The sequence below is a fragment of the Spermophilus citellus genome (genome assembly GCF_964194105.1).
Source record: "Spermophilus citellus genome assembly, chromosome: 3".
In the NCBI taxonomy this organism is placed as follows: Eukaryota; Metazoa; Chordata; class Mammalia; order Rodentia; family Sciuridae; genus Spermophilus; species Spermophilus citellus.
The window spans coordinates 190,843,397-190,868,640 of NC_138184.1; the positions used below are offsets into that span (position 1 = coordinate 190,843,397).

Sequence of the window (25,244 nt, forward strand, 5' to 3'; positions counted from 1 at the left end):
CTAAAGAGAGTAAGTGTAGGCAGGTGGAGTTCAAGAGAGGGGGAATAAGAAAGTTGAAAAGAAATGAAAAGACAAAAGAAAAAAAGTGAGAAGAAAGAGAGAAAAAACGAAAAAATAAAAATTTAAAACAAATGAAAAATATTATAATGGTAATAAAAAATGGAAATTGAAATTTAAAAAAATAATAGTAATAATAATAGAATAAAAAGAATTTAAAAAAATTGAAACCATTAGTAAGAAAGTTAAAGAACACAACAACGTCAACTACAAAAAGTGAGAATAAAAAAAAAAATACTAATAATAATCATTCCAAAAAAAAAATACTAATAATAAATGCAGTCATAAAGCTCGATTGACTTCTCTTCCAGTGGGTGGAGCTATGCCCACTGGGCCAGGCTTCTCCTCTTGATAGGTGGGAGCCAATCACTGTGCCTCAGCTCTTCTTCCCAGACTGTGTGGGTCTCCAGTCCTGAATGCCTGGGTCCTTCTCTTGTGGTTCCTCAATCCAGGCCCCAGTCGCCTGTGACGCTTACCACCTTACTGTCTACACGTCAGGTCTGCTGCTCCTGGGAGCCCTGTTTTCATGGATGTCCGGGCACACCCTTTCTGTTTGCCTCCCTCGGGCCCTAAGTTTGTAGGGTTTGGGGCTGAGGACCCCCAGCAAATTTGTTTGCCCTCAGGTAGCAACTCCCCTGGTAGGTGGTGCAAGGTACCTCTGTTGTCAGCCCTGGTGGGGGCAATAGCCGGGATTTCTGCGCCGCTAGTCCCACATCACTCCTGATTCCCTGGGTCTGGCTATGGTGCTCTGTTTTTTGTTTTTTTTTTTTTTTTTTACCTCTGTGAGATCAGGTGGGCTGACTAGTTATTTCAGCTGGGTCGTTAGTGCTGAGTCACGAGAAGCAGGCGATCTGGGGCTTAAACGCAGCAGATACGTGCTCAGTGTGTGTTTTCTGAGGGGCCCAAAGTGTACGCCCTAGCTGCACGTCAGCTCAGCATTGCCTAGTGATCCTGAGCAAATAGGCTTTAGATAGCAGCGCCGCCGCGGCCTCCGCTGCTCCTCTGCCCAGTGCCTAGCTCCGGGGCCCAAGCGGCCGCCGCCGCGGCTCTCCAACCCCCTCCTCCGGAGCACGGGTCCCCTCGCAGGGGGATGCCGAACGATCCAGCCTTCGGAGGACAGGGCTCGGCACGCAGCCCAGTTCTAGTCTCTAGATGCGGTAGCTAGACCGTGTAGACAGGGCCCTCATGACAGCATGCCGAAAGCAAATGGCAGCTCCCGCGGAGTGGATTTTCGGCCCCAAAACCCCAGCCCAGCCAACAATTTCAGTCCACTAATTCTCCCTGTATAGACAGTATTCAAAAAAAAAAAAAAAAAAAGGGCGGGGGTGTACTGAGCTTTCTTTGTCTCAGGTACTTAGGATCCACTGCTGATTACCCATTCAGCTTCTCTGCGGGGAGCGAAGTGGAAGAGGAAGCAGATGGGCGCAAAGCGCCCGTGGCTCTGAGCAGAAAAGCGTCCGGGAGCCAAGCGTCTCTTTTTCAATCTCTTTGTTTTTACTGCTGTTTGGCTGGGTGGTCCACTACAGACTAATGGTGAAAAGAGCTCTAACAAGCTGCGCAAAGACTCGATTAAAGCCTCTGCTTTGAGCTCCAGGCTCAGCACTTCAGCCACCCCCGTACGTAGCCCAGTTCGCTATTTCATAGAGGCTTGGTTAGATTCCCTTCACATCGCCTCCTGGGCTGGGCGGGCGGGGGGCTATTTGATGTGCGGGGCGGGGACCCTTCTCGCCGCGCCAGGTCCCACCGCCGGGGGCCGTTTGCAGAACTGGGCAGGCGGCGCCGGCGGCCGTTTGGCGGCAGCTGGCAGCGGGACTGGTCCTCTGCACCGCGTGGCCAAGATTCACTCGTCTGGGACAAACTATCACCTCTAATAAACTTACTAATTTCTGGCAGGTCTCCTTTTAGCGGAATTTTGCTCGAAGTTCATCAGTAGGTAGAATCTGGGTGTATTAATGGATCTTTTTGATCCCGTTACTATGGAGATACTGAACGTGCTGCTTTCTCGCCGGCCGCCATGTTGGGTCCAAGTACACTAACTGATTTTTGTGGACTACTTTTTCTTTTTTCTTATGTGTGAAAATATTTCCTACTCTGAGGTCTAAGATATTCACATATATTTCTAAGAATTTTAAGATTTTTGACATTTATGGTCTTAATCCATGTGGAGTTAAATTTTCAAGATGCATTGTGCCAGTTTCATCTTTTTCCATAAGGGAAGTCATTTCCCCTGTCTCCCTAAACTGACTAATCCTTTATTTCCCTATCGTTTGACATGCTACATTTGCCATATACCAAGGTTTTAGATAATGTCTTATTATGTTACTGAGCTCTCAGTACTGTTTTGTTGATCAGTCTGTCTTCCCCTTAACCAGTACATACTGTCTCAGTAGCTAAATCTTCGTAGGAACTCTGAAATCAGCTAAGGGAAGTTCCTCCTCCTATTTTTCTATCTTTCAGAAATATTCCAGCTATCATTAGTTCTTTTTTTCTCTTTGGACTCATACTTCCAAATTATGCTATAAAGTTTTAAAATTGTGATTAGGATTGAATTCTTAGATCAATATGGGAGAGAACTAATATCTTCCTAATATGTCTTTCCTATCTATGAATATGGTATGTTACTTAATTTTTCTAGATCTACTTTAATATATCTTAATATAATTTTATTCTTTTCCCTTTAATAATTTTGTACACTTTCTATTACTTTTTGCCTACATGTATTTCATATAATATGTAAATTTCATTTGTTTTTACTTTTCTTCCTTGTGTTTACCTCTGATTGCAAACTTTTCCCTATATATCTGTATTTGCATGTTTTTCTAAGACACTACCATAATAAAGTACAGTTGGATCCCTAATCATTTGTCCCCAAAATGGGTTTAAAAGGCAGACTCCTTTCCTTTTGATTCCATTACTTAAAAAAAAAATTATTTTAAAGAATGAATTAGGGACTGGGGCTGTGGGCTTGGGTTGGGGCTCAGCGGTAGTGCACTGTCTGGCATGTGTGAGGCACTGGATTCAATTCTCAGTGCTACATATAAATAAATAAAACAAAGGTCTATCAACAACTAAAAAAAAAAAGAAAATATTAAAACAATCGAACATATATGTGTGTGTGTGTGTGTGTGTGTGTGTATTAATGATAGTATTTTGGCTAGATAAAAGCAAAATCATTCATTAGATATGATTTTTCCCTCTACAAATGAGATTTTCTATATTGTTATGGGAATAAAGAGGAAGCAGGAACAATTAAATGCCACTTCATGGTCTCTAAATATTTTGAACACATATACATTATGTACTTGGAGAAGGAAAGGTAGGTCAGTTTGTTGTTGGATTCCATAAAAATGAATCATTTCATAGTTATATGCTTCATTAAGCAATATAAATTTATAGTTCAATTCAGTATCAATTATGAAAACTATATTTTCTTATGAAATTATTTTTACATAAACATCATTTTCATTTACATTGCCACAAAAGATACTAAATGTTTTTAGTAAAGCTAACATTAAACATTATAAATATATACAAATTTGAGATTGGCTAACTTCACTTAGCATTATCTTCTCCAACTCCATCCATTTATCTGCAAATGCCATGATTTTATTCTCTTTTATTGCTGAGTAATATTCTATTGTGTATATATGTCACATTTTTAAAAATCCATTCATCTACTGAAGGGCATCTAGGTAGGTTCCACAGTTTAGCTATTGTGAATTGTGCTGATATAAACATTGATGTGGATGTGTCCCTGTAGTATGCTGTTTTTAAGTCCTTTGGGTATAGGCCGAAGAGAGGGACAGCTGGGTCAGATGGTGGTTTCATTTCCAGTTTTCAAAGGAATCTCCATACTGCTTTCCATATTGGCTGCACCAATTTGCAGTCCCACCAACAATGTATGAATATACCCTTTTCCCCACATCCTTACCAACACTTATTGTTGTTTGTCTTCATAATAGCTGCCATTCTGACTGGAGTTAGAAGATATCTTAGAGTAGTTTTGTTTTGCATTTCTCTAATTGCTAGAGATGATGAGCATTTGTTCATATATTTGCTGATTGATTGTATATCCTCTTCTGAGAATTGTCTGTTCAGGTCCTTGGCCCATTTATTGATTGGGTTATTTATTTGTTTATCTTTTTGGAGCTTAGTTTTTTGAGTTCTTTATAAACCCTAAAGATTTGTGCTCTATATGAATATAGGAGAAAAAGGGAATGTAACCTGAATTATTTTAAGGAAAGAAAATATCTGCTTGCATTTGAGCAATCTGCAAGTCTTGGTTATAAAATGGCCAGTGGCAATACACATATGAAAACTTTTAATGGAGTATAAATTTAGCTGCCTTTCAGTTTTTAGTTAGCTTTTTAATTTTTTTTTCCTTCTTTTCTGGAGTGAGAGTAAATGTTATATCAATTCAGTTGAAAAAAATAGATAATATAAAATACAAAATCAATAGTTGATATCTTAGAAAGTAATTTTATGACCACAGCTAGACTACCAGTGCATAAGACATCATTATTTAAACCAAGAGAGAAATATTCTCACTTGTGCTTATTAAATTCATGAATGATAAAATAATTTACATTTATATGCATTTTCACTATGGTTATATAAATTTTAATGTGAGCAATGTAATCTTGATTGGAAATATGGCTTTATGGGAATTATTAAACATTTTTACAAAGTCAGTATTTGCTATTGCATTATTGTAAAAGATCAATTTTATTTAAAAATATACAAAGTAATAAAAGAAAATGTGAATATGCTTTGTAATGTTTATTTGGCTTTCTCTTAATTTGAATTTCACCCTGTATAAAAATATTTAGAAGATGTAGTCCCAGGACAAATGTATAACATTTTGTTTTAATTTTAACAGTAAAGAAGAATCATCAGTAACATCAGAAGAGAATAACTTTGATAATTCAAAGATTACAGGTAATATTATTATTTATTTTTAAACAGAATTTTTCTCTTTTTTGAAAGCCTACAATTGAAACAATCTTATAAAGGTGCCATTGTATCAACTTTACAGATGCTTATATCCCAAGAATCGTTTGTTCTCATGAGGACAAGGAAGACTTGGAAACCGGTAATCAGAATGTAAAAGACGTAAACAGGGAACATGATGAACATAATGAAAAAGAATTAGAGTTGATGGTAAGTGTTCTGGTTGCCACGGTATTAGAGAAGATGAATCCATTTATGCTTCAAAGATGCTGCAATGCCTGCTTTTCAATAGCTTCAACTAATATAATTTGCAAACGTGAAAGCACTGTCTATTCTTTCCTTGCATCTCTAGCTTGATCAACAAGGCACTTTGATTTCAGTATGTTGCTTCTGGTCTCTGCAGTGGTAAATTAATGACATTCATTTCTTATCTGTGTACCAGAGGCTCTGAGTAATAGTTTACAGGAATTGTAGGAGAGGTAGCACTATCCTGATGTGCATTTCTAATCTTTGTGACACTTGTACACTTAGCACAAACTCGTCTGTAAAATGAGAAGGCTGGACGAGATGATTGTTAATGTCCTGTCCAACTCTACAAGTCTATAATCCTTGCATTTAACAGCATTTCATTTCACATTTTACTTAGTTCCATCCTTGTGAGAATCTCAAAGTTCTATATCATTGTAAAGTATTAAATTACCAAGTGAGAAGAAAATAGCCTGTGCCATAATTTTTAAACAGGAAACAAATTCAGTGCTGTACAATTTGTATTAAATTTGTTATAAATTTCACACTTGGTGAGCATTCAATCTATTGGGGATTTTTTTGGGGGGATGGTTTAGATAGCAGTTTTATCATAAAGGAAGAAATAGAAGTAAATGAGTCACATAATGCAATTTATCCCTTATTGTATTTGGTTGGAGCTCATATCATTGGGATACATGAATTCATAATCATCTAAGATTAAAATGACATTTGCCTCTTCGAGTGTCGGTGCTGAAACAGAAAAGAAATAGAGCTTATCTTTCCCCCCACATATTCCACCTTTTCTATAGTGATATGGCAACTGCATCACTAAAGTATGCAATTTACTTTGCTCCAACTTTAAGAAACTACAAAGTTGTCACCCATTCTGAGAATTCTCACCAGCTGAAAGTTAACATCACCAATTTTTTTTCAAACTACAGAATATAATGAAAGTACCCTGAAAAATCACATACTTCACCAATACACCTCATTACAATGAGCAGACTCAAATATAAAAGTTTGTTTAGAAGTTACTGAGATTGTACGTCCAATAAATGAACAGGGAGCAGTAATTTAGATGCTAATTTGCTCCATGCTGACGTTAATGCATAAAACAATGAAGCTCTATAATAGATGGAAATACAACCAAATCTGTGGAACCCACAGGCATTGGCTTACAAGACAGCTGTGCAGTTGACAAGTAACATGAGCCTTATGTGAGAAGAAGGGGGAAACGTAAGATTTGCATATAATTATTGAGATCATGCAAATGTCAGTTATGAGGAGGAAAAAAAAAACACAGGCATCTCACTGTTAAATCCTGACAGTTGGCATCACTGAAGAGCTCAAATACATTTGAGTACCAGTTGGCAGAGGGTCATTAAAACAGAATTTGCAGAGACATTAACTCCCTCACTTTTCTTTGAGTGACGTTTTGCTATTAATAGTTTGCAGAGGCTTTGCAGAAAACATATTAATAAGAGAAACTGTAATGGGGGCACCTACAGCAAGTGTAAATGCAGCGAGGGGCACCCAGGAAGCTGCTCTCTAATTGATTAGCATGGAGCTATCAATGTGTATATCCTAAGTGAGGAAAAAATGCAATGACAAGCAAGAATAGTGAATAATACAATGTGATATTCGGAGGCTGGGAAGGAGAGTGATTAATTTGGTCCCCTTTTCTTACTAATCTCATTCCCAAGTCATAGCCTACAAGGATCTCCTCAAAACATCAGGCTTCCAGAGTTGGTATAAATTTTGCAAATGAGGTGCATCAAGGAAATATATCAGATAATTACTAACCAAATTAATAAAATGTATTTAGTCAGATGGTCATTATTTTTGTTGTTTTTATCCCATAAGATAAATCAACGCTTACTAAGAACTGGAAGTGCCACTTCAAGAGACGAAAAGAACACATTTTCAACAGATCCAGTTGATTTCCCAAATAAAGCTGAGGGGTTAGAGAAGAAGCAAATTCATGATGAAATATGCACTGATTTGTTCAAAAGGCCTTTGTCTCCAAGTTCATCGGCAGAAAGTTCCTTAAAGGGAGATTTTTACCACAATAAAAAATATTCCTTTGGAAATGAGGATAGTCATCCAGCTTCAGAGGAAATTGCTTCAGATTTGGGAAAAATCAAGTCATCACTGGGAGAAACCAGTAGTGATGAATTAGTGCAATTACATACTGGCAGCAAAGAAGTTCTAGATGATAATGCCAATCCAGCCCAAGTGAGTGGCAGAGTACAAATATTCTGTCCCTCCTCAGATCGACTATTGTCAGAAAACCTTAACAAGAATCATGAAGGAGGAGTTAAGAAAATTGAAATAACAGATTGGGAATGCTCAAGAAGAGATTTCCATTCAGATACATCCACATATCTGGAAGAATCAACAGAAAATGTATCTTCCAAAGAAGGTTATAGCAACAGTATGGATGAGAAGAAACGAAGAATACACTTAGGTGTTCATGAAAAACAAAGCAAAAAATTTCAGTCAATCTTACATGACCAAGAAGGAAAGATGGGCCACCCTGAAATAAGTGTAGAAGGGTTGGAAGCTAGGAACAGAGACCTAGTTCCTGTGCTAGGCAAAGATACTACAGTTCTGGCCCAGACAATCACAGCAGACACTTTTCCCTCATCAAGGAAAAATCCAAATTGTGAAGACTCTGTATTCACAAGTCCAGCAAGAGATGAAGGCACTCCTTTAGAAGGGATAGCCAGTCAAGCTTGCTCACCAAGAAATGGAAATGGTTTAAGGGATGATTATCTTTTCCAAATTGAAGAAGAAAAATCAGGTTGGATTAATCCTGAAGATCAGATTAAGAATAAACAGCCTAAACAATATTGGAATGTTCTGGAAAGTCAGGAAAAAGCAAGAGAGAGTGAGACAAATATAGCTGAGCAGATCAAAGAACAAGCAGATTGTGAAGACATGTGCAGAAAAAGAGATAACATTAGGAGTTTGAAAGCTACTCCTAGGGAAGAATTGTTTACCTGCCAAGAAACAGAGCGTTACGAACTGTCTTCTCTAGCTGATCATGGTATTACTGAGAAAACAGAAGCAGGAACAGCTTATATAATTAAGACAACATCAGAAAGTACTCCAGAAAGCATGTCTGCTAGAGAGAAAGCAATAATTGCTAAGCTACCTCAAGAGACAGCACGAAGTGACAGGCCCATCGAGGTAAAAGAAACAGCGTTTGATCCACATGAAGGGAGAGATGATGATTCACATTATACCCTTTGTCAACGAGATACAGCAGGTGTAATCGATGACAACGACTTTGAAAAGGAGTCACGTTTAGATATTTGTAACGTAGATGAAATGGAGAAGGAAGAAACCACATCTATGTACAATCCCGGGAAGGCACAGGCCATTACAGGCAATCAAAAAGCAATGTCAAAACTGAATTTACAGTTCGGAATGTTGTCAACCGACAAAAAAAAAATCCCAGAAAATAGAGATCTTGGACAGGTCCAAGGATTATCAAAGAAAACAAATTTAGATGCTCTGGTTTATTCTGCTTTTAACTCAGACACTAGCAGAGCTTCTCAGAATGTTTCCAGCCACCAGACTAAAGTGTCAGTGCCATCTTGTGAACAGGCAATTGCTGTAGAGATTACAACGGCGACCATGACTCCCCATTCTATTCCTACCAAATCAGAATATAATTGTAATCCAACCAGTGAAACCCAGGATCACGCTGTGCCTAAACCCAAAGAATTTTCCAAAAGTTCAGAAATAATGATAACAGATGGTAGAAAAGAAAGATGTATGGGCCAGAATTTTCAACCAGGAGAATGCAGGATGGGAAAATCTCTGGGGCCAATGATTTTAATCAGTGAGCCTCTGGAGAACACAGAAGAGGAAAGGCATGAAAATGAAGGATTAATAAACTCTGGAGAGTCGCGATGCTCTTCTAGTAACAAAGAATCTGATAGCTCTGCTTCTGCTAGTCTCTCTGTCCAGGAAAGTCAAGCTCAAAGCAATGAGTCTCTACTCTCAAAATACACCAGCTCTAAAATATCTTATTTCCTTTTGTTTCTGATATTTCTTGTAACCATCTATCAGTATGACTTAATGATAGGCTTGGCATTCTACCTTTTATCATTGTACTGGCTGTACTGGGAAGAGGGGAGACAAAAAGAGTCTGTCAAAAAGAAATAACCTTGGCACTTATTATTATTCTCTCTTAAAAGATAAGCTATTTAGCCCCAAACATTTGGATTGGTGAAAGAGACTATTCATTGTTCAAAGAGCCAGTGCAGTTTTTCTCTTGAAGGATCATTTAAAAAGGAATGCGTATGAAGTTTGCTCCTTCATATCAGTAATTATTCTATATAGGACCATTATGTTTGGATCATTAAATACCTATATGAATATGAGATCTGAAGCACGTCAAGTTGAAATTAGGTACAGCTGTTGCTCCTTAGCAGGCTATGAAGTCGCAATGCTTCACGTCTCTTCACTACTTAAAGTGCTATTTCTTGCATTCATTTCTTTTGCAGTAAAGCTTCATTTTTTTTTTCCCTGAGAGCACTTTTCCCCCTATGGCTTTTAAAAATAGATAAAACATGAACAATGAAAGAAGATTTTTTTTTCTTTTGGTCCTTTAAACTTGACCATGAAATTTGCATTTACTGCTGTATTATTTATCAGTACATACTGATAGATCAAATGTTTTAAATTTCATTTCATAATTATAAGAAAAAAACATGCATATTGAAATATGTAAACTTTAATTGAAAAAGCACACACATTATATTCACGTGATTTAGACTTCATACACACCTTATACCTTTTTATGCCTATGAAGTCAGGGTGTTCATAAGCCAAATTTGACCAAGACTCAAACAATTGGAAAATTATTTCTCAATTCTGAAAAATTTTGTGGATGGCCTGTCTTTAAGTGATGTTTTTCTCTTATAAAGAAAGACTGTAACATAGCTGAACAATCTCAATGTCAACTATTATTCAGAGTGGAAAATTTAAATTAAAAGTTCCACAAGCATTGTTTCAGAATGACTTTGTACCTATAAAACATAAGGCATTAAATGATAATAATAAAAAAGATATCCAAATGAACTATGTATTCTCTGTGTTACTACTTTTGCCTTCAAACAATTTTTTTTAAATCTTTTATCTTTTCTCATGGTAAGGCAATGAATTATTCCCCAAGGTGCATTTAGAGAACAGTCTCTGGTGATATCCATGATGTGATTAGGTGGTTTTAAGAAGATAATTCAAAATTTTAAGTAGGTAAATACTTAAGTGTGGAAATCTACTGAAGAAGAAATGAAAGTCAAGTATAGCAGTGACTTTGTCTGTTGTAGTTACCTATGGCAAAAGAAGTAAATAGGAGAACTAGTCATTTTAGTTAGGGCTAATGCAAGGATTTATATACAATCTATTTCAACAACTATTTGTTGAAGGACTATAATCTATGAAACCCTGTGTTCTGTTCCGTGGTGGAGCTTTTCCTTAAGTATTATCCATAGCTAATCCTAGTTTTAATTACGTAGTATGATCCTTTTAACTTGGCTGCAGGGATGAAAGCAAGTCACACAAAAGGAGCCTATGGAGATGATTCCTTTTTCATAGGAATATGTTTGATACAGCACATAATGTTGATCTTCAGAGGTAAAGAGATAGTCTATTCACCTGTAATGGTAAATTCAGTGAGTAAAATCTGCATATATCAGCCCACTATCATATGTGTATTTTTGAGAAGACAAGAATCAAACACTTAAAACTGACTTTTAGCTGGTAGTAAATAATTTTCTTAATTTTTATTAGGTACACAACTATTTCCCAATCTCCTAATGCATGCGACTCTCAAGTCCCATTGAAAATAAATGCTTGACTTTAAGTTGAGCAAATATAAACATCCTGAAGTAGAACTTAGGGCAAATATTTGATTGTTTGATAAAACATATTTTCACTTACTACAAGGGGAATACTATAAATGTACCTGGAAATTATCTCCCAAACTGCTGTCCTGATATTATGTTGACAGGTCCAAATTACAATGGAGTTAAGTTTAGCATTTTTCCAGTTCTTACTGGCTTGGTGTTTGAATTCTACTTTTTAAAGAGTTTTAGTCAATATGGCATCTCATGAATGCAAAGAATACTACATTACTTTATGAACACAGGTGCCTGATTTGAAATTATTCCCTTCAAAGAATAACATAACCTCTTTTATCTATCTTATTTGACTTTTCATAACATTACTTACCAAATCTTCTCATGTTTGTAATCAAACAATAAGAAGTTTCAAAGGATTAAAAATAGTTGTGTAATTCTTTGCATGCCATAGAGAAATAATTGATGATTGAACTGACTTTCCAAATATTACTAACAAAGAACTTGAAATATAGTCATAAGAACTTGGGAAACAATTATTGATTGCTAGATGGAGAGGTAGAATTTTGCAAGCTAGTTTAGTCATTGCACTATGTTAAACAAGAAAGGTGGGTCTCAGGAATAACTGGCAGACCCTGGCTAATAAATATTTGGCTGTGAATCATCATGGGAAGGGTCATCATCTTTTAAGCATAGCTGCTGGCACAATGTCTCATAAAGTAATGATAAAGAGCCAAATGAGGGTGTGGCAGAAGAGTCAGCCCAGAGGTACCTTATATGTCTCCTTTATGTATTGAATAAGAAACTGTCACCTTTCATCCTGATGGGCTTCAGACTTTTAGAAACAAAATTCTAAAAATTAATTGATATGTCCAGCAAACAAACACTTATTTAAAAAGAAGCACATTTGTATAAGCCATCAATACCACAATGTGTGTCTCAACTAAGAGAAAATGAATCAACAAAATGACATTTACCCTAAGATATTAAAAAACATTGGGTTAAACCTAGCCCTGCCTTCCTGATGAGCTCCAATAATTTCATAGTGAATTATTTCAAGGAATATGTGTATCTATATATTTATCACTGTTTTACAAAAGAAACAGAACATTTTTGTTTCTGGTTTACAAGGTAAACTTAAAAGTATCCAGACCAAATTTGGGGAAAATAAATGTCTTATTTTCCTTCAAAATAGCATTCATAGTACTTTGTTCATAATATTTTCCAAGCCATATTATGTTCCCTTCTCTATTAGGTACCCTTTTTCATATTGATAAACTTAAAAAGCAAACAAAATTATGAAAATGAAATAACAAAACTAGTAAAGATATAAGCAGTACCTTTTACCAATTTGCTATAATATCTGACTTTGCTTTCAAATTTTCACTGAGTGAATATGTAAACTGAAGCACGCAATAAGGATCTTTTATTTGCTGAATCCCATCTTAACCAGTTCCTATGAAACCGAGCAATAGGATAGACTTTGATTCTGCAACAAGGTATAAAACAACTATGACAGCTCATGTTCTCTAGACATTTCCACAGTTGTGCACCTACCTGAAGAGAACAGCTGAAACTATTCCTTTTATTTATTTGATTAAGCTCATTTTATTTTTTTATGTTTTGGGGAAAAATTGCAATAAAAAATTTTGGCACTATGATTTTATTTTCCTTCTTAAAAATAGATTTGGTCATTAATCCAATGTTTCCATCACTTTATCCAAACAACTTTAAACTGCAAATTAAATTTTCATAAGGTTTTCAACCTGGATTTGTGCATGTTTTGTAAGGAATGTCTTTAATTGTAGTGTGCTAAAACCTTATTAAACAAACAACTCTTTAAAAGTACAGGATGTTTACTTTGTATCATTTCTCTATTTGTTAAATTTATGCATATTATATTCATTTTTCAAAGATAAAGCAATACTTTGTTTGAAATTTAATAAAAAAGCCCCCAAGTCTTTTCCTGTTATATCCCATTCTTTGTATTCAAGAAGATAAGGTGGCAGTGGGGTAAGTCAATAGTGAATTACAGATATGTCATTATTTGGGTAATACCTTCAAAATCTGATTTTACAGTAAATTACAATGCCTGATTAAATTACTAGCCTTGTCTGAAATTGGTAAATCTTTCTTCTTATCATTAAACCCAAACCATCCAACCTTATTTCCCACTGTCTCCTGCCTCAACCACTCCATTCACAATATCCTCAAAGAAAATAAGATACTTGGGAATCAACCTAACAAAAGAGGTGAAAGACTTATACAATGAAAACTACAGAACCCTAAAGAGAGAGATAGAAGATCTCAGAAGATGGAAAAATGTACCTTGTTCATGGATAGGCAGAACAAACATCATCAAAATGGTGCTATTACCCAAAGTTCTCTACAGGTTTAATGCGATGCCAATCAAAATCCCAACGGCATTTCTTGTAGAAATAGACAAAGCAATCATGAAATTCATATGGAAAAACAAAAGACCTAGAATAGCAAAAGCAATTCTAAGCAGGAAGTGTAAATCTGGAGGTATAGCGATACCAGAGGTCAAACTGTACTACAAAGCAATAGTAACAAAAACAGCATGGTACTGGTACCAGAACAGGCAGGTGGACCAATGGTACAGAATAGAGGACACAGAGACTAATCCACAAAGTTACAAATATCTTATATTTGATAAAGGGGCTAAAAGCATGCAATGGAGGAAGGATAGCATCTTCAACAAATGGTGCTGGGAAAATTGGAAATCCATATGCAACAAAATGAATTGAATCCCTTTCTCTCGCCATCCACAAAAATTAACTCAAAATGGATCAGGGAGCTAGATATCAGAGACACTGCGTCTGATAGAAGAAAAAGTTGGCTACGATCTACATATTGTGGGGTCGGGCTCCAAATTCCTTAATAGGACACCCATAGCCCAAGAGTTAATAACAAGAATCAACAAATGGGACTTACTTAAACTAAAAAGTTTTTTCTCAGCAAGAGAAACAATAAAAGAGGTAAATAGAGAGCCTACATCCTGGGAACAAATTTTTACCCCCCACACCTCAGATAGAGCCCTAATATCCAGAATGTACAAAGAACTCAAAAAATTAAACAATAAGATAACAAATAACCCAATCAACAAATGGGCCAAGGACCTGAACAGACACTTTTCAGAGGAGGACATACAATCAATCAACAAGTACATGAAAAAATGCTCACCATCTCTAGCAATCAGAGAAATGCAAATCAAAACCACCCTAAGATACCATCTCACTCCAGTAAGATTGGCAGCCATTATGAAGTCAAACAACAATAAGTGTTGGCGGGGATGTGGGGAAAAGGGTACACTTGTACACTGCTGGTGGGGCTGCAAAATGGTGAGGCCAATTTGGAAAGCAGTATGGAGATTCCTGGGAAAGCTGGGAATGGATCCACCATTTGATCCAGCTATCGCCCTTCTCGGACTATTCCCTGAGGACCTTAAAAGAGCGCACTATAGGGATATGGCTGCATCAATGATTATAGCGGCACAATTCACAATAGCTAGACTGTGGAACCAACCTAGATGCTCCTCAATAGATGAATGTATAAAAAAATGTGGCATCTATACACAATGGAGTATTATGCAGCACTAAGAAATGACAAAATCATAGAATTTGCAGGGAAATGGATGGCATTAGAGCAGATTATGCTAAGCGAAGCTAGCCAAGCCCTAAAAAACAAATGCCAAATGTCTGCTTTGATATAAAGAGAGCAACTAAGAACAGAACAGGAAGGAAGAGCATGAGGAAAAGACTACAGTAAACAAAGACGAATGGGGGGAGAGAAACGGAGAGAGAAGGGAAAGCACATGGAAATAGTAGGAGACCTTCAATGATACATAAAATTATAAGAGGTTATGAGAGGCAAGGGGGAGGGAAAAAAAGGGAGAGAACTGAACAACAGCAGGGGAGGTAGAGAGGGAAGAGGAGAGGGGAGGGGAGGGGATAGTAGGGGATAGGAAAGGTAGCAGAATACAACAGTCACTAATATGGCATTATGTAAAAATGTGAATATGTAACAGATGTGATTCTGCAATCTGTATTTGGGGTGAAAATGGGAGTTAAAAACACAATTTAAGTCAAATGTATGAAAGATGATATATCATGAGCTATGTAGTGCTTTAAATAATCAATAAAAAATATATCAAAAAAAATCAAATTCTCTATTAGTCCGGCAAAGTACATTGTTTCACAAAATATGCTATACCTATCTGTTTCTTTGTGACATTAAATATGTACCTCTTTGCCTAGAGGACACTTTCAGTTGTCTCTATTTTACTCTTCCTATCATTTTTTTCACACTTTTCTATGTACAGTTGAAGTGTCCATTCTTTTTAAGTATCTTCCTATTTCAGTTTTTGGGCTGTGTTTCCATATGGCTTATGACATTAACCCTCTTCTTGCATTCCCTGGGACCTCATCATCCTGACTGAACCATCTGCTTATTCCAGACAAGAATACAGTTCTTCTCTTTCTTCTGACCACTCTCTGAGGAGAAATTTGTATTAATCCTCAGTGAATACTTGTGTATAGAACTGAAGTGTAGTCATACCTCCTTTCTTTTATTCTTGAATTATAGTGATAACTCCCTTCTTTCCTGTTGCTGCAATGTAAACAGGGTACTCTGAGGTCTCATTTAAAAATGAGTGAATTTAACCAAATCAAAGCTGGGATGCTTAGGAAACTTCTGAAGACAAGGCTGAAAAGGCAAAGAGAATGTGGAGAAGCAAGACAGAGGTGCACTAGATTTGGGATGTAGGAAGGAGAGAAACAATCCTTTTTATTTCTCTTAATAATTAAATTGACTTTCCATATTTATGAATTCTTCCTAGTACAAGAAACATTCCCTTCACTCTTTTTTTGGGAAAATAATATACCTATTATCTATTGAAATAAAAATAATGCATATCTTAATTCAGTGGCTAAGGTGAAAATGAAAAGAGCAAGGCATGTTTTCAGATGAAGTAGCTCAGTAGCTTAAAAACCAACAAACATCACAAGGTATAAAGTGTAAGAAATTCAATCTTCTCAAATGCTCCCATGCCCTTTGCAAATGGCTGATCTCTCAATTTCACACCTGTTCTGCATGTCAACATTTAGGGTAAGCAAATAGAACTAGGGGGAAAAACAGTGGGATTTTTAAAAAGAAAGAGTTTGCCTGATTAAGGTGTGAGAAAATACAAACACAATATTATCATTTCCAATAAATTACAGTCATGTAGTAACCTACGAATACTGTGTGTAGTGATATATGTAATATGCGGCGATTTATTCTTTCCTTGATAAGGATTCTTTCCCTTTCAGATAGAGAAATAAAATAAAAACCTGCCTCTTTTAGAGGCTGAGTCTAAAGGAAAGTAGCACATAGCCTGTGAATGTAGAAGCATGTCTTATCACAATTTAAGATCATCAACAATTAGTCTCTTAAGACTTAAACAAAAGCCAGATATATGTCTGCTATATTGTAGAATTCATTAACTTCATGCGTTGGTTGACTTGATTCTGAATGGAAACAATTTAAAATTTCCTAAAGACACACTCTATAAACCATAATATCAAACAGCAGAGAGATAGTACTTAAGTGTCATTATAAAATGCTACAAATTCTCAGTAAACACTTAAATAACCCATAATCTACTTTTAGTAATTTTATGTAGGAGTCTTTTATGTTAGAGTTTATAAAAAATTTTTTAGCAAGGAACATTTATGCAAACATCAAACCATTAAATTATTTTTTACAATCTTAAGACCTCTTTTGTTTTTACATATTAAGTGAATTCCCAATTAATAAATCCATCTCCGGGAGATCCAATTTTTTTTTTTCATGATGCATATAATTTTTTTCTCTTTCCAAGTGAAATTATTCTGAGCCCTACCTACAGAAGGGAACCAAGATTCAAGAAAAGATTGTTTTCTGCCTTCAGGAATAAGTGGAAATATTATAAATGCATTTCTTTTTTTTTCTAAAGAGAGAGGAGAGAGAGTGAGAATTTTTAATATTTATTTTTTAGTTCTCGGCGGACACAACATCTTTGTTGGTATGTGGTGCTGAGGATCGAACCCAGGCCACACGCATGCCAGGCGAGCGCGCTACCGCTTGAGCCACATCCCCAGCCCTGCATTTCTACTCTTTGAAATTTGGAAAGAAAAGTGGGAAGTAAGATGAAATATAAATTTTCTCATTTACTTTATAATCTTTACTATATTGGATCAAGTCTTTAGATTATAATTTGAACCAATTCCTAAGTGAATTATTTGAGCTACCTGATCCTGTTGCCATCCCTCAATTATTGTTTAATTAAAGTGCAATAGTTATTTTGTTATTACATGAATAAGCAAGGTGTCATGAGGCTGTAGTTTGAATCTTTGAGTATAGCAACTACATATATACCTTCACTGATCTGTGCAGGTGAAGCTCAATCTTTAATATTAATAATGATGACTAATGAAAATGATAATAATAGTAACAGTGCAGTGAAACAGTCATTGGCTTTTTTTTCAATTGTTCAACTCCTCACAACATTTTATTTTTTTTTTTTATAGTTGTAGGTGGTGGACACAATTCCTTTATTTTATTTATTTATTTTTATTTGGTGCTGAAGATTGGACCCAGTGCCTCTATGTACCAGGCAAACACACTACCACTAAGCCACAACTACAGCTCTCAATCATTGGTTCTTGAGTATTTAAACTGAATCCTGTTTAAGCTCATTATATAACATAGCACTTATTTTAAAGACTCTGAATCATATAGCCAGAGGAATGAGAAGTTGTGCTCCATTTGTGTACAATGTGTCAAAATGAATTCGACTGTCATGTATAATTAATTAGAACAAATTTAAAAATTTTTAAAAAGAATTTCATGAGAGATGTATTATTATTTTTCATTTTGTAGATGAAAACAGATGAAAAAAGAGATTAATTTTCCAAGGTCAAGGAGCTACAAGTACTTGGCAGAGTCTAGATTCTGACCCCAGCAGCCTTTCTTCTGAGTTTCTTGACCATTGCATCATGTTGCTCCTTCAATCCAGGTGCACGGAGCTTTCTTATGAAGTGCAACATTCTAAATCAACATGCAAGTGGTGCTATAGGTATATCACAGATGACTCACGATGTACAGATAATCCTCATTATCAATGTTCCTAAAGATGGAAGTTTTCTAAAATATTCTATTCCTTTCCATTCTTTTTTATTCAAAGTATTTCAATTAGAAAAAAACAAAACCACAGTAGATTCCTTTGAGACCACAAACCAATAATTGCAACATCTTGTGACCAGTTCAGTAACAGAGGTAACATTTAGGAACTTAAATGGCCTAAAGGAAGGACAGTTTGATCTTGAAAGCACTTTACTACTTTTTCTTTTCTATTTTTACTAATTTTTTTTACTTTTTCTTATGGATATTATTTATTTATTTTCCATATATGAGAGAAAACATGTGGTACTTGTCTTTTCAGGACTTATTTTGCTTAGCATGATGTCTTCTAGTTCTGGCAGCACTTTCCTTGATACTTTTCAGAGAGGATCCATCTTTTTTTTCACTATTAGAATTTTAGGAATCAAGGAAATAACAATAAACTCCTTCAAAATTATAACTAACTTTTACAAATATAATAACTAGGATGAGGATACATCTTGATGTTATTGGCATAGTGTTTATTACGACGAGTGTCACTAATAGCATCGCTTTAATATCCAAAAGTAATATTGTTTGAAAGACAAATTGTGATGTCACCCTAAAAATTCAAGAAAATAATCTAGCTAGTAGATTTAAAGAGCTGTGTGTCATATGAAAAAACAAACAAGCATGTTTTCCAATTCAAATGTCATTTATAATCTACAGACAGAATTATTTTCTTTATGGTTACAGAATATAATTGAAACCACTTACTCCTGATCAGTCCAGGTAAAGTAGAACAATATTTTGCAGAAGCTATAATGTAGAGAGCAGTGTTTAAAAAGTAGGAATATTTTTTGAAGAATATGCTCCTCAAAATGTATTAGAAAAAAGTCATTTACATACTAACAACAGATAATTAATATGGTCTGACCAGATATTCTAGCCTATTCAGAGGACTCAGGACTATATAATTCCTTCATTCAGGATAGTCAGGAATAAGATGAGGAAACTTTTGTGAAAGCTGTGGAGGCCACTGTGTGTTAACCAAATTACAGTGGTGTCTGTTGCTGAAAGTTGTATCATGTCTATATGTTTTTCTCATCATCAGGAAGAGAAACCTTGGGGAGAAATAACTAGATTCTATTATTGAGATTTAACAATAATGAGCTAAGACGTCACTATTAGAATAGCAAGACAAATTAAGATGTAAACAAATGATCCAGATATCTAGTAAGAGTCAAACATATCTTAAGGCAGAACCACTGTCACTCCATCTGTTTTGGCTTTTGCAATAACCTTAACTTTTGGCTTTACTTCCTGTAGGTATCCTGTGGGAAGCTGTGAATGACAATGGATCTTTTCCTTCACATATGCTTAAGGGATAGGTGTGTTGGAAGCTCATTCAAAGAACTACTTTGATTACTGAGACTTGCAGAATATGTTCATGCTGATACATTGGCAAAGGACCAGCATAATTGCCATAAAAGCTTTAGCCACACCTGTACTGGCTTCAGCTAACCTTTTCCCCACCAGCACAGAGGAATGATTTTTGAAAACTGCTCTTTCTAAATCTTCTCTTTGTATATTCCAAAAATACCACTGGCTTCAATTTTATGTATCTATAAAGCTGTTCTATCATGGAGGTGTAAGAGCCTATGATATTTTATAAAGTTAAGCATCACCAATTTTTATTATTAAGGCCAAAGGCAATTTGGTAATAGTCAAACTGTGTCTGTAACTCAAAGCTCTTTGGTTGGAAAGAAACATAATTTCTGAAAGTAGTTTAAGCCAAATATGGAACATACAATAGGAAATATAGGAAATAAAGGACTCCAAGGATGGAAGTGAAAACAGGCATCACAAGGAATAGGAGTCAGGAAATGAAAAGCTGTCAGAAATGGAACCTCTCCTGGTTTTCATGTCCTCACATCTTTTATTTTTATTTTCTTCTACTTTCTGCATCCACTTCACTTTTCTGATTTTGTCAGCGAGTTTTCTCTCTCCACTTACTCTTTGAGACACATGATACCTAAAAGAGAATTATCCAACAGTGGACTTACATACCGATTACACACATCCAAAAGTTAACTGGTTTTTAGAAGTTTAGATTTTCCTGGGTCTTAGTTCTAAACTCCGAGGAGACAGAGATTGGCTTTGTGGATTTGATTCAAAAGGCAACTTTTTTTTTTTTTTTTTTTTAACTGGAAACTGGAAGAGAAGGAGCATGAGGAAGAGCTTTTTCTACTCCTTCCCAGTTAAAGAATTCTCCACAAAGGGAGCCACTCAGGTTCTCAAAGGGCTGATGGAATGGTAGATTTGTAAAGCATGTCTATTAATTTTTTTATATTATATGTTTATTTTTATTTTTTAAATTGATTTTTTAAATGACAGCAAAATGCATTACAATTCTTATTACACATATATACCAAAATTTTTCATATCTCTGTATATAAAGTATGCTGACACCCAATTCATGTCTTCATATATGTACTTTGGATAATGATGTCTATCACATTCCACCATCCTTGCTAATCCCCTGCCTCCTCCTTTTCCCTCCCACCCCTCTTCCCTATCTAGAATTCATCTATTCCTCCCATGCTCCCCCTCCCCACCCCACTATGAGTCAGCCTCCTTATATCAGAGAAAACATTCAGCATTTGGCTTTTGGAGACTGGCTAACTTCACTTCTCCAATGCCATCCATTTACTTGCAAATGCCATGATTTTATTGTCTCTTATTGCTGAGTTAAATTCCATTGTGTATATATGCCACATTTTTTTTTATCCATTTGTCCACTGAAGGGTATCTATGTTGGCTCCACAATTTAGCTATTGTGAATTTAAAAATCATCTTGACACAAATACAGTTGTGGTTAAATCAATCACTAAGATTACAGTTAGTACATCCAGCTTGTTGTCTTCTTTTGTTTCTGGGATCTCATGCCATCTCTCTTGATTTCCTGCTTTTCCAGTGGAAGTACATCAAAGTATCATCCTTTTAGTGAGGATCTTTTAGTAAAAATTTCTTTAGTCTTTGTAAATCTGAAAATGTCTCTTTGGTGATTTTTTTCCCTGAGTTTTGCATTTGATATGAGTAGTTGTTTTTCCTCAGAACTTTGAAGACATTCAATCATTTTCTGGATTCTGAGAAGGTAATCTGTGTTTCACCCTGAATAACTTTTAAGAGTTTTCTCTTTAACTGGATCAACATAATAGAGTCAAAATAATTGTTGATTTTTCTCCTTAAAATTCTATGAAATGAAATTAAAAGGACAAAATAATATAGTTACAACAACAAAGACAATGGAGAAAGACTGTAACAATACAATTTTGGAAGTTCTAACATGTATTGATGAGTGATAATTTATTTAAAAGCCCAAATAAGGTTGAAATTTATCCTAGTATTGACAGAAACTCACAATCAATTCAACTGTACCACATAACACCATAAATGCTCAGCAGTTAGAAGTACTAAAGTGTGTCAGAAAATGGAAATGCTGTTAGACTTGAAAAAAATAAATGGTTAAAAGACTCTTCAAGATGTGTTTGGACCCCCAGATTCCCTGGTCTTCTTATTTTATACAGTTGTGCTTCCCCAACCCTGGCAGGACTGGGATTTTACTTTTTTAGTAAACTGATCATCCTAACAACAAAGGAGGAAAATAACCTTTAGGGATAGAAACATTTGGAGATTCCTTAGTTGGAGATCCATCAATGAAGTAACTCAGTTAACTTCTCCCTACATGACAGACATCAGCCAATGAGTCTTCCTACTTCTCCCCACTGGTATAGCCTCCAAATTAGCTTTTTTGTTATTTCACTACACCTTTAAATATTATTAGAAAGCCAGTACTCACAGGTATTTGAAGAAAGTCTTTATCATAAAAGGAGAAACAAAAAGAAAAACATGGACCAGATGAACTAAAATAAAAGAGAAAAAGCCAGGAGCAGAAATAAATCTCAAAACAACTGTGACTATTCTCACAGAAAAGAAACTATCAGAGACATTCAAAAAGAATCACAAGATGTTTGAAAGACTAAACAGTGAACAACAAAAATAAAAATAATAGTGGGAATAGAAAATTAGAAAGAGTTGAAAAATAAAATTGAGGAAATTTCTGAGAGCATAGAATGAAATGACAAAGAAGTGAAAAAAGATAAAAGTGGGAAAAGATTAATCATAGGCCCAGCATCAAATCAGAAGGCCTCACATCCAAGAAGTTCCACAAAGGCACAAGCAAATGAAATTGAGGTGATGAAATGTCTGATAAATAGTGGAGAATTTGTTCTAAGACTGAAGAACATGGTTTTTCATATTTAAAAAGTTCACTGATTCCCAGTGAAAGAATGAAACTGATGCAGAAAAAAAATACCTCCTCATACTCTGGAGACAAGATCTATGAACACTTTCAGAGGAAGAACATGCATTGTGCACTTATCTTCTTGGGGGCAAAAGTACATATTTGATTTAAGAACTTGTATTTTCCCACAGATTCTAGAGAATTTTCATATATAATTTTTAAAATATTGATTCTCTATCACTCTCTTTATTTTGGAACTCTTATTAGGTGCATATTGAGGTATTTCAATTTTTATTCCAAACCTCTTAATGTTTTAGATCTATCTCCTTATTCTCTTATTAATTAATTCCTTGAATTATCTTTCCAATTCATTAATTCTCTCTTTTACTGTGTGCTATGTAGATTTACTTTTAAAATTTCAGTGACAATGATATTTGTTTAAGGACAAATTTGTTCCTTTTGTACCTTGCCATTTTGATTCTTTTCTTTTTAAAACTCCTTGCCATTAAAAAATAAAAGTTATTCTTTCATTTATCAGTTTGAGCACCTTAAATTAAATATTTAAAGATTTTATTGTAATGTTCCATAAATAATTTAATGTGGATTGACTTCATGTTCCAATTCTTTATTTGGTTACTTGTACTTCATTGCTATTTGACTGCATCATGTGTTTTAGAATGTTTTTTATAAGTTCATTGTCTCTGTTTATTATAGTTCATTTTCCTTGCCTCAATTGTTTTGTGGTGACATTACCTGGCTTCTAAATGACACATATTTTGTTGTTTAGATATGGCATCCCCCAAAAGCTCATGTGTGAGACAAGGCAAGAAGGTTTGGGGGAGAAATGATTGAGTTATAGCCTTAACCTAATCAGTTAATCATTCCCCATGGGATTAACTGAGTGGTAGCTGGAAGCAAGTGGGGTGTGGCTGGAGGAAGTGGTTCATGTGGTTGTGGCTATGGGGTATAAATTTTGTATCTGGAGAGTAGAGTCTCTCTGCTTTCTGATCATTCTGTGAGCTGCTTCCCTCTGCCACACTCTTCTGCCATGCTGTTCAGCCTCACCTTGAGCCCCAAGGAATGGAGCATGCTGTCTATGGATTGAGACCTCCAAAACTGTGAGCCCCCAAATAAACTTTTCCTCCTAAAATTGTTCTGGTCAGATCTTTTAGTCACAAAAGTGAAAAAGCTGACTATAACACATGTAAAATGATGATGCCATGGTTTGGGGGCTTTGGTATCATAGGGATATAGAAACATTTGTCAATTGTGAGGTCAGCTGGTTGGGTTGTGGTGTTTAGGGAAACTATTTCTGCATTTTCCCTAGGCCTGAAACTTGTTAAATTTGCATTCTAGGTCTTAGTGTTTTTTTTTTTTTCTTAAAAAGGGGTGTTATACGGTATAGTTGGGTTGAGTATAAGTTTCTGCCAATATTAAGGGTATCTAATCTTTAGCTTCAAATTGTGAACAGGTCTTGAGTTGCATTATTGAATGTATTAAGTTATCCTGCTATTGTATATCATGTTGCAGAAATGGCAGGAGTGGAGGACTAGAGGGGAGAGAAACATCCCTGCCATATTAGATAAAATGGCTATTAGGGGGAGAGGGAGATATTAGTTTGCCCTAGTTTTCTCTATTTCAACATGATTTATTTCAGATTATGTCAGTTCAGTCTAATTTACTCCAGAGAAAGACTTTGTTTAGAAGGCCTAGTTAATCAATGTGAATTTTAGCCAAAGAAAGTGATATTGATTGAGTATATAACCATTTATTCTCTTTGATGGACACTAAATAATATCTTAAAATTAATAAGAATTTAGAAGAGATATTGTGTAAAATTAATTTCTCAAAAATTTATGATTTATCCATAAATTATATCACCACATATTCTTTTATGAAATTCAAAATATGTACAACACATATTATGTTCACATGAAAGGAAATGATCCATTATATAAAGTTCCTAGACATTTGATAAAATTCTTATTTCATTGTAATCCCAGGAGTTCTCAGGGCTTGAATGGTATATGTCCAAATAACTGATAAATGAATCTGTATTCCCTATAAAATCCAGGTACATGTATTTGAGAAGTTGATATTGTTTTGTTGTTGTTGTTGGTGGTGGTTTTTGTTTTTTTCATAAACCACACATTGTAGCAAGGAAACTAATGGAGGCCTGTACAGGGACATGCAATTGCATTGAGAAGCCTGAAAACGAACTTTATTTCTGGACCTCAAGCTTTTTATTTTATTTATTTTATTTTTTTTCCCTTCTTTTTTTTATTGGTTGTTCACAACATTACAAAGCTCTTGACATATCATATTTCATACATTAGATTGAAGTGGGTTATGAACCCCCAATTTTACCCCAAATGCAGATTGCAGAATCAAGCTTTTTATTTTCCATTTTCATTTTATATTCCATCATTCCCTCTTTAATTCTTCATCTTTCCCACTATGAATATTTTATTGTTACCTTGAGATGATTTCACACACTTAAACAAGGAAGTATCTCACAAAATTTTAGGACTAGGTTAAAGCAGATTTGTGCTTCCTCTTACCCCACTAAATTATGAAATTACTAAAAAATGAAATAATACTTAATGTTATAAAGTTTATTTCTACTAGAGTAAAAAGATGAAAAATTGTTTCAGTCTTAAAAACCACATTAG

The 25,244-nt window shown here is 35.2% G+C and overlaps 1 protein-coding gene across 1 annotated transcript in view; it reads left to right on the forward strand.

Moving 5' to 3' along the window:
• Positions 1–11,965, forward strand: part of PPP1R3A (protein phosphatase 1 regulatory subunit 3A) — a 44,598-nt gene extending 32,633 nt beyond the window's left edge. The window contains exons 2-4 of the mRNA XM_081286101.1: positions 4,937–4,995; positions 5,093–5,217; positions 7,117–11,965. Coding sequence (XP_081142227.1) covers positions 4,937–4,995; positions 5,093–5,217; positions 7,117–9,429 — 2,497 coding nt within the window. The 3' untranslated portion in view covers positions 9,430–11,965. The remainder of the gene's footprint in view (positions 1–4,936; positions 4,996–5,092; positions 5,218–7,116) is intronic.
• The last annotated feature ends 13,279 nt before the right edge of the window (positions 11,966–25,244 follow it).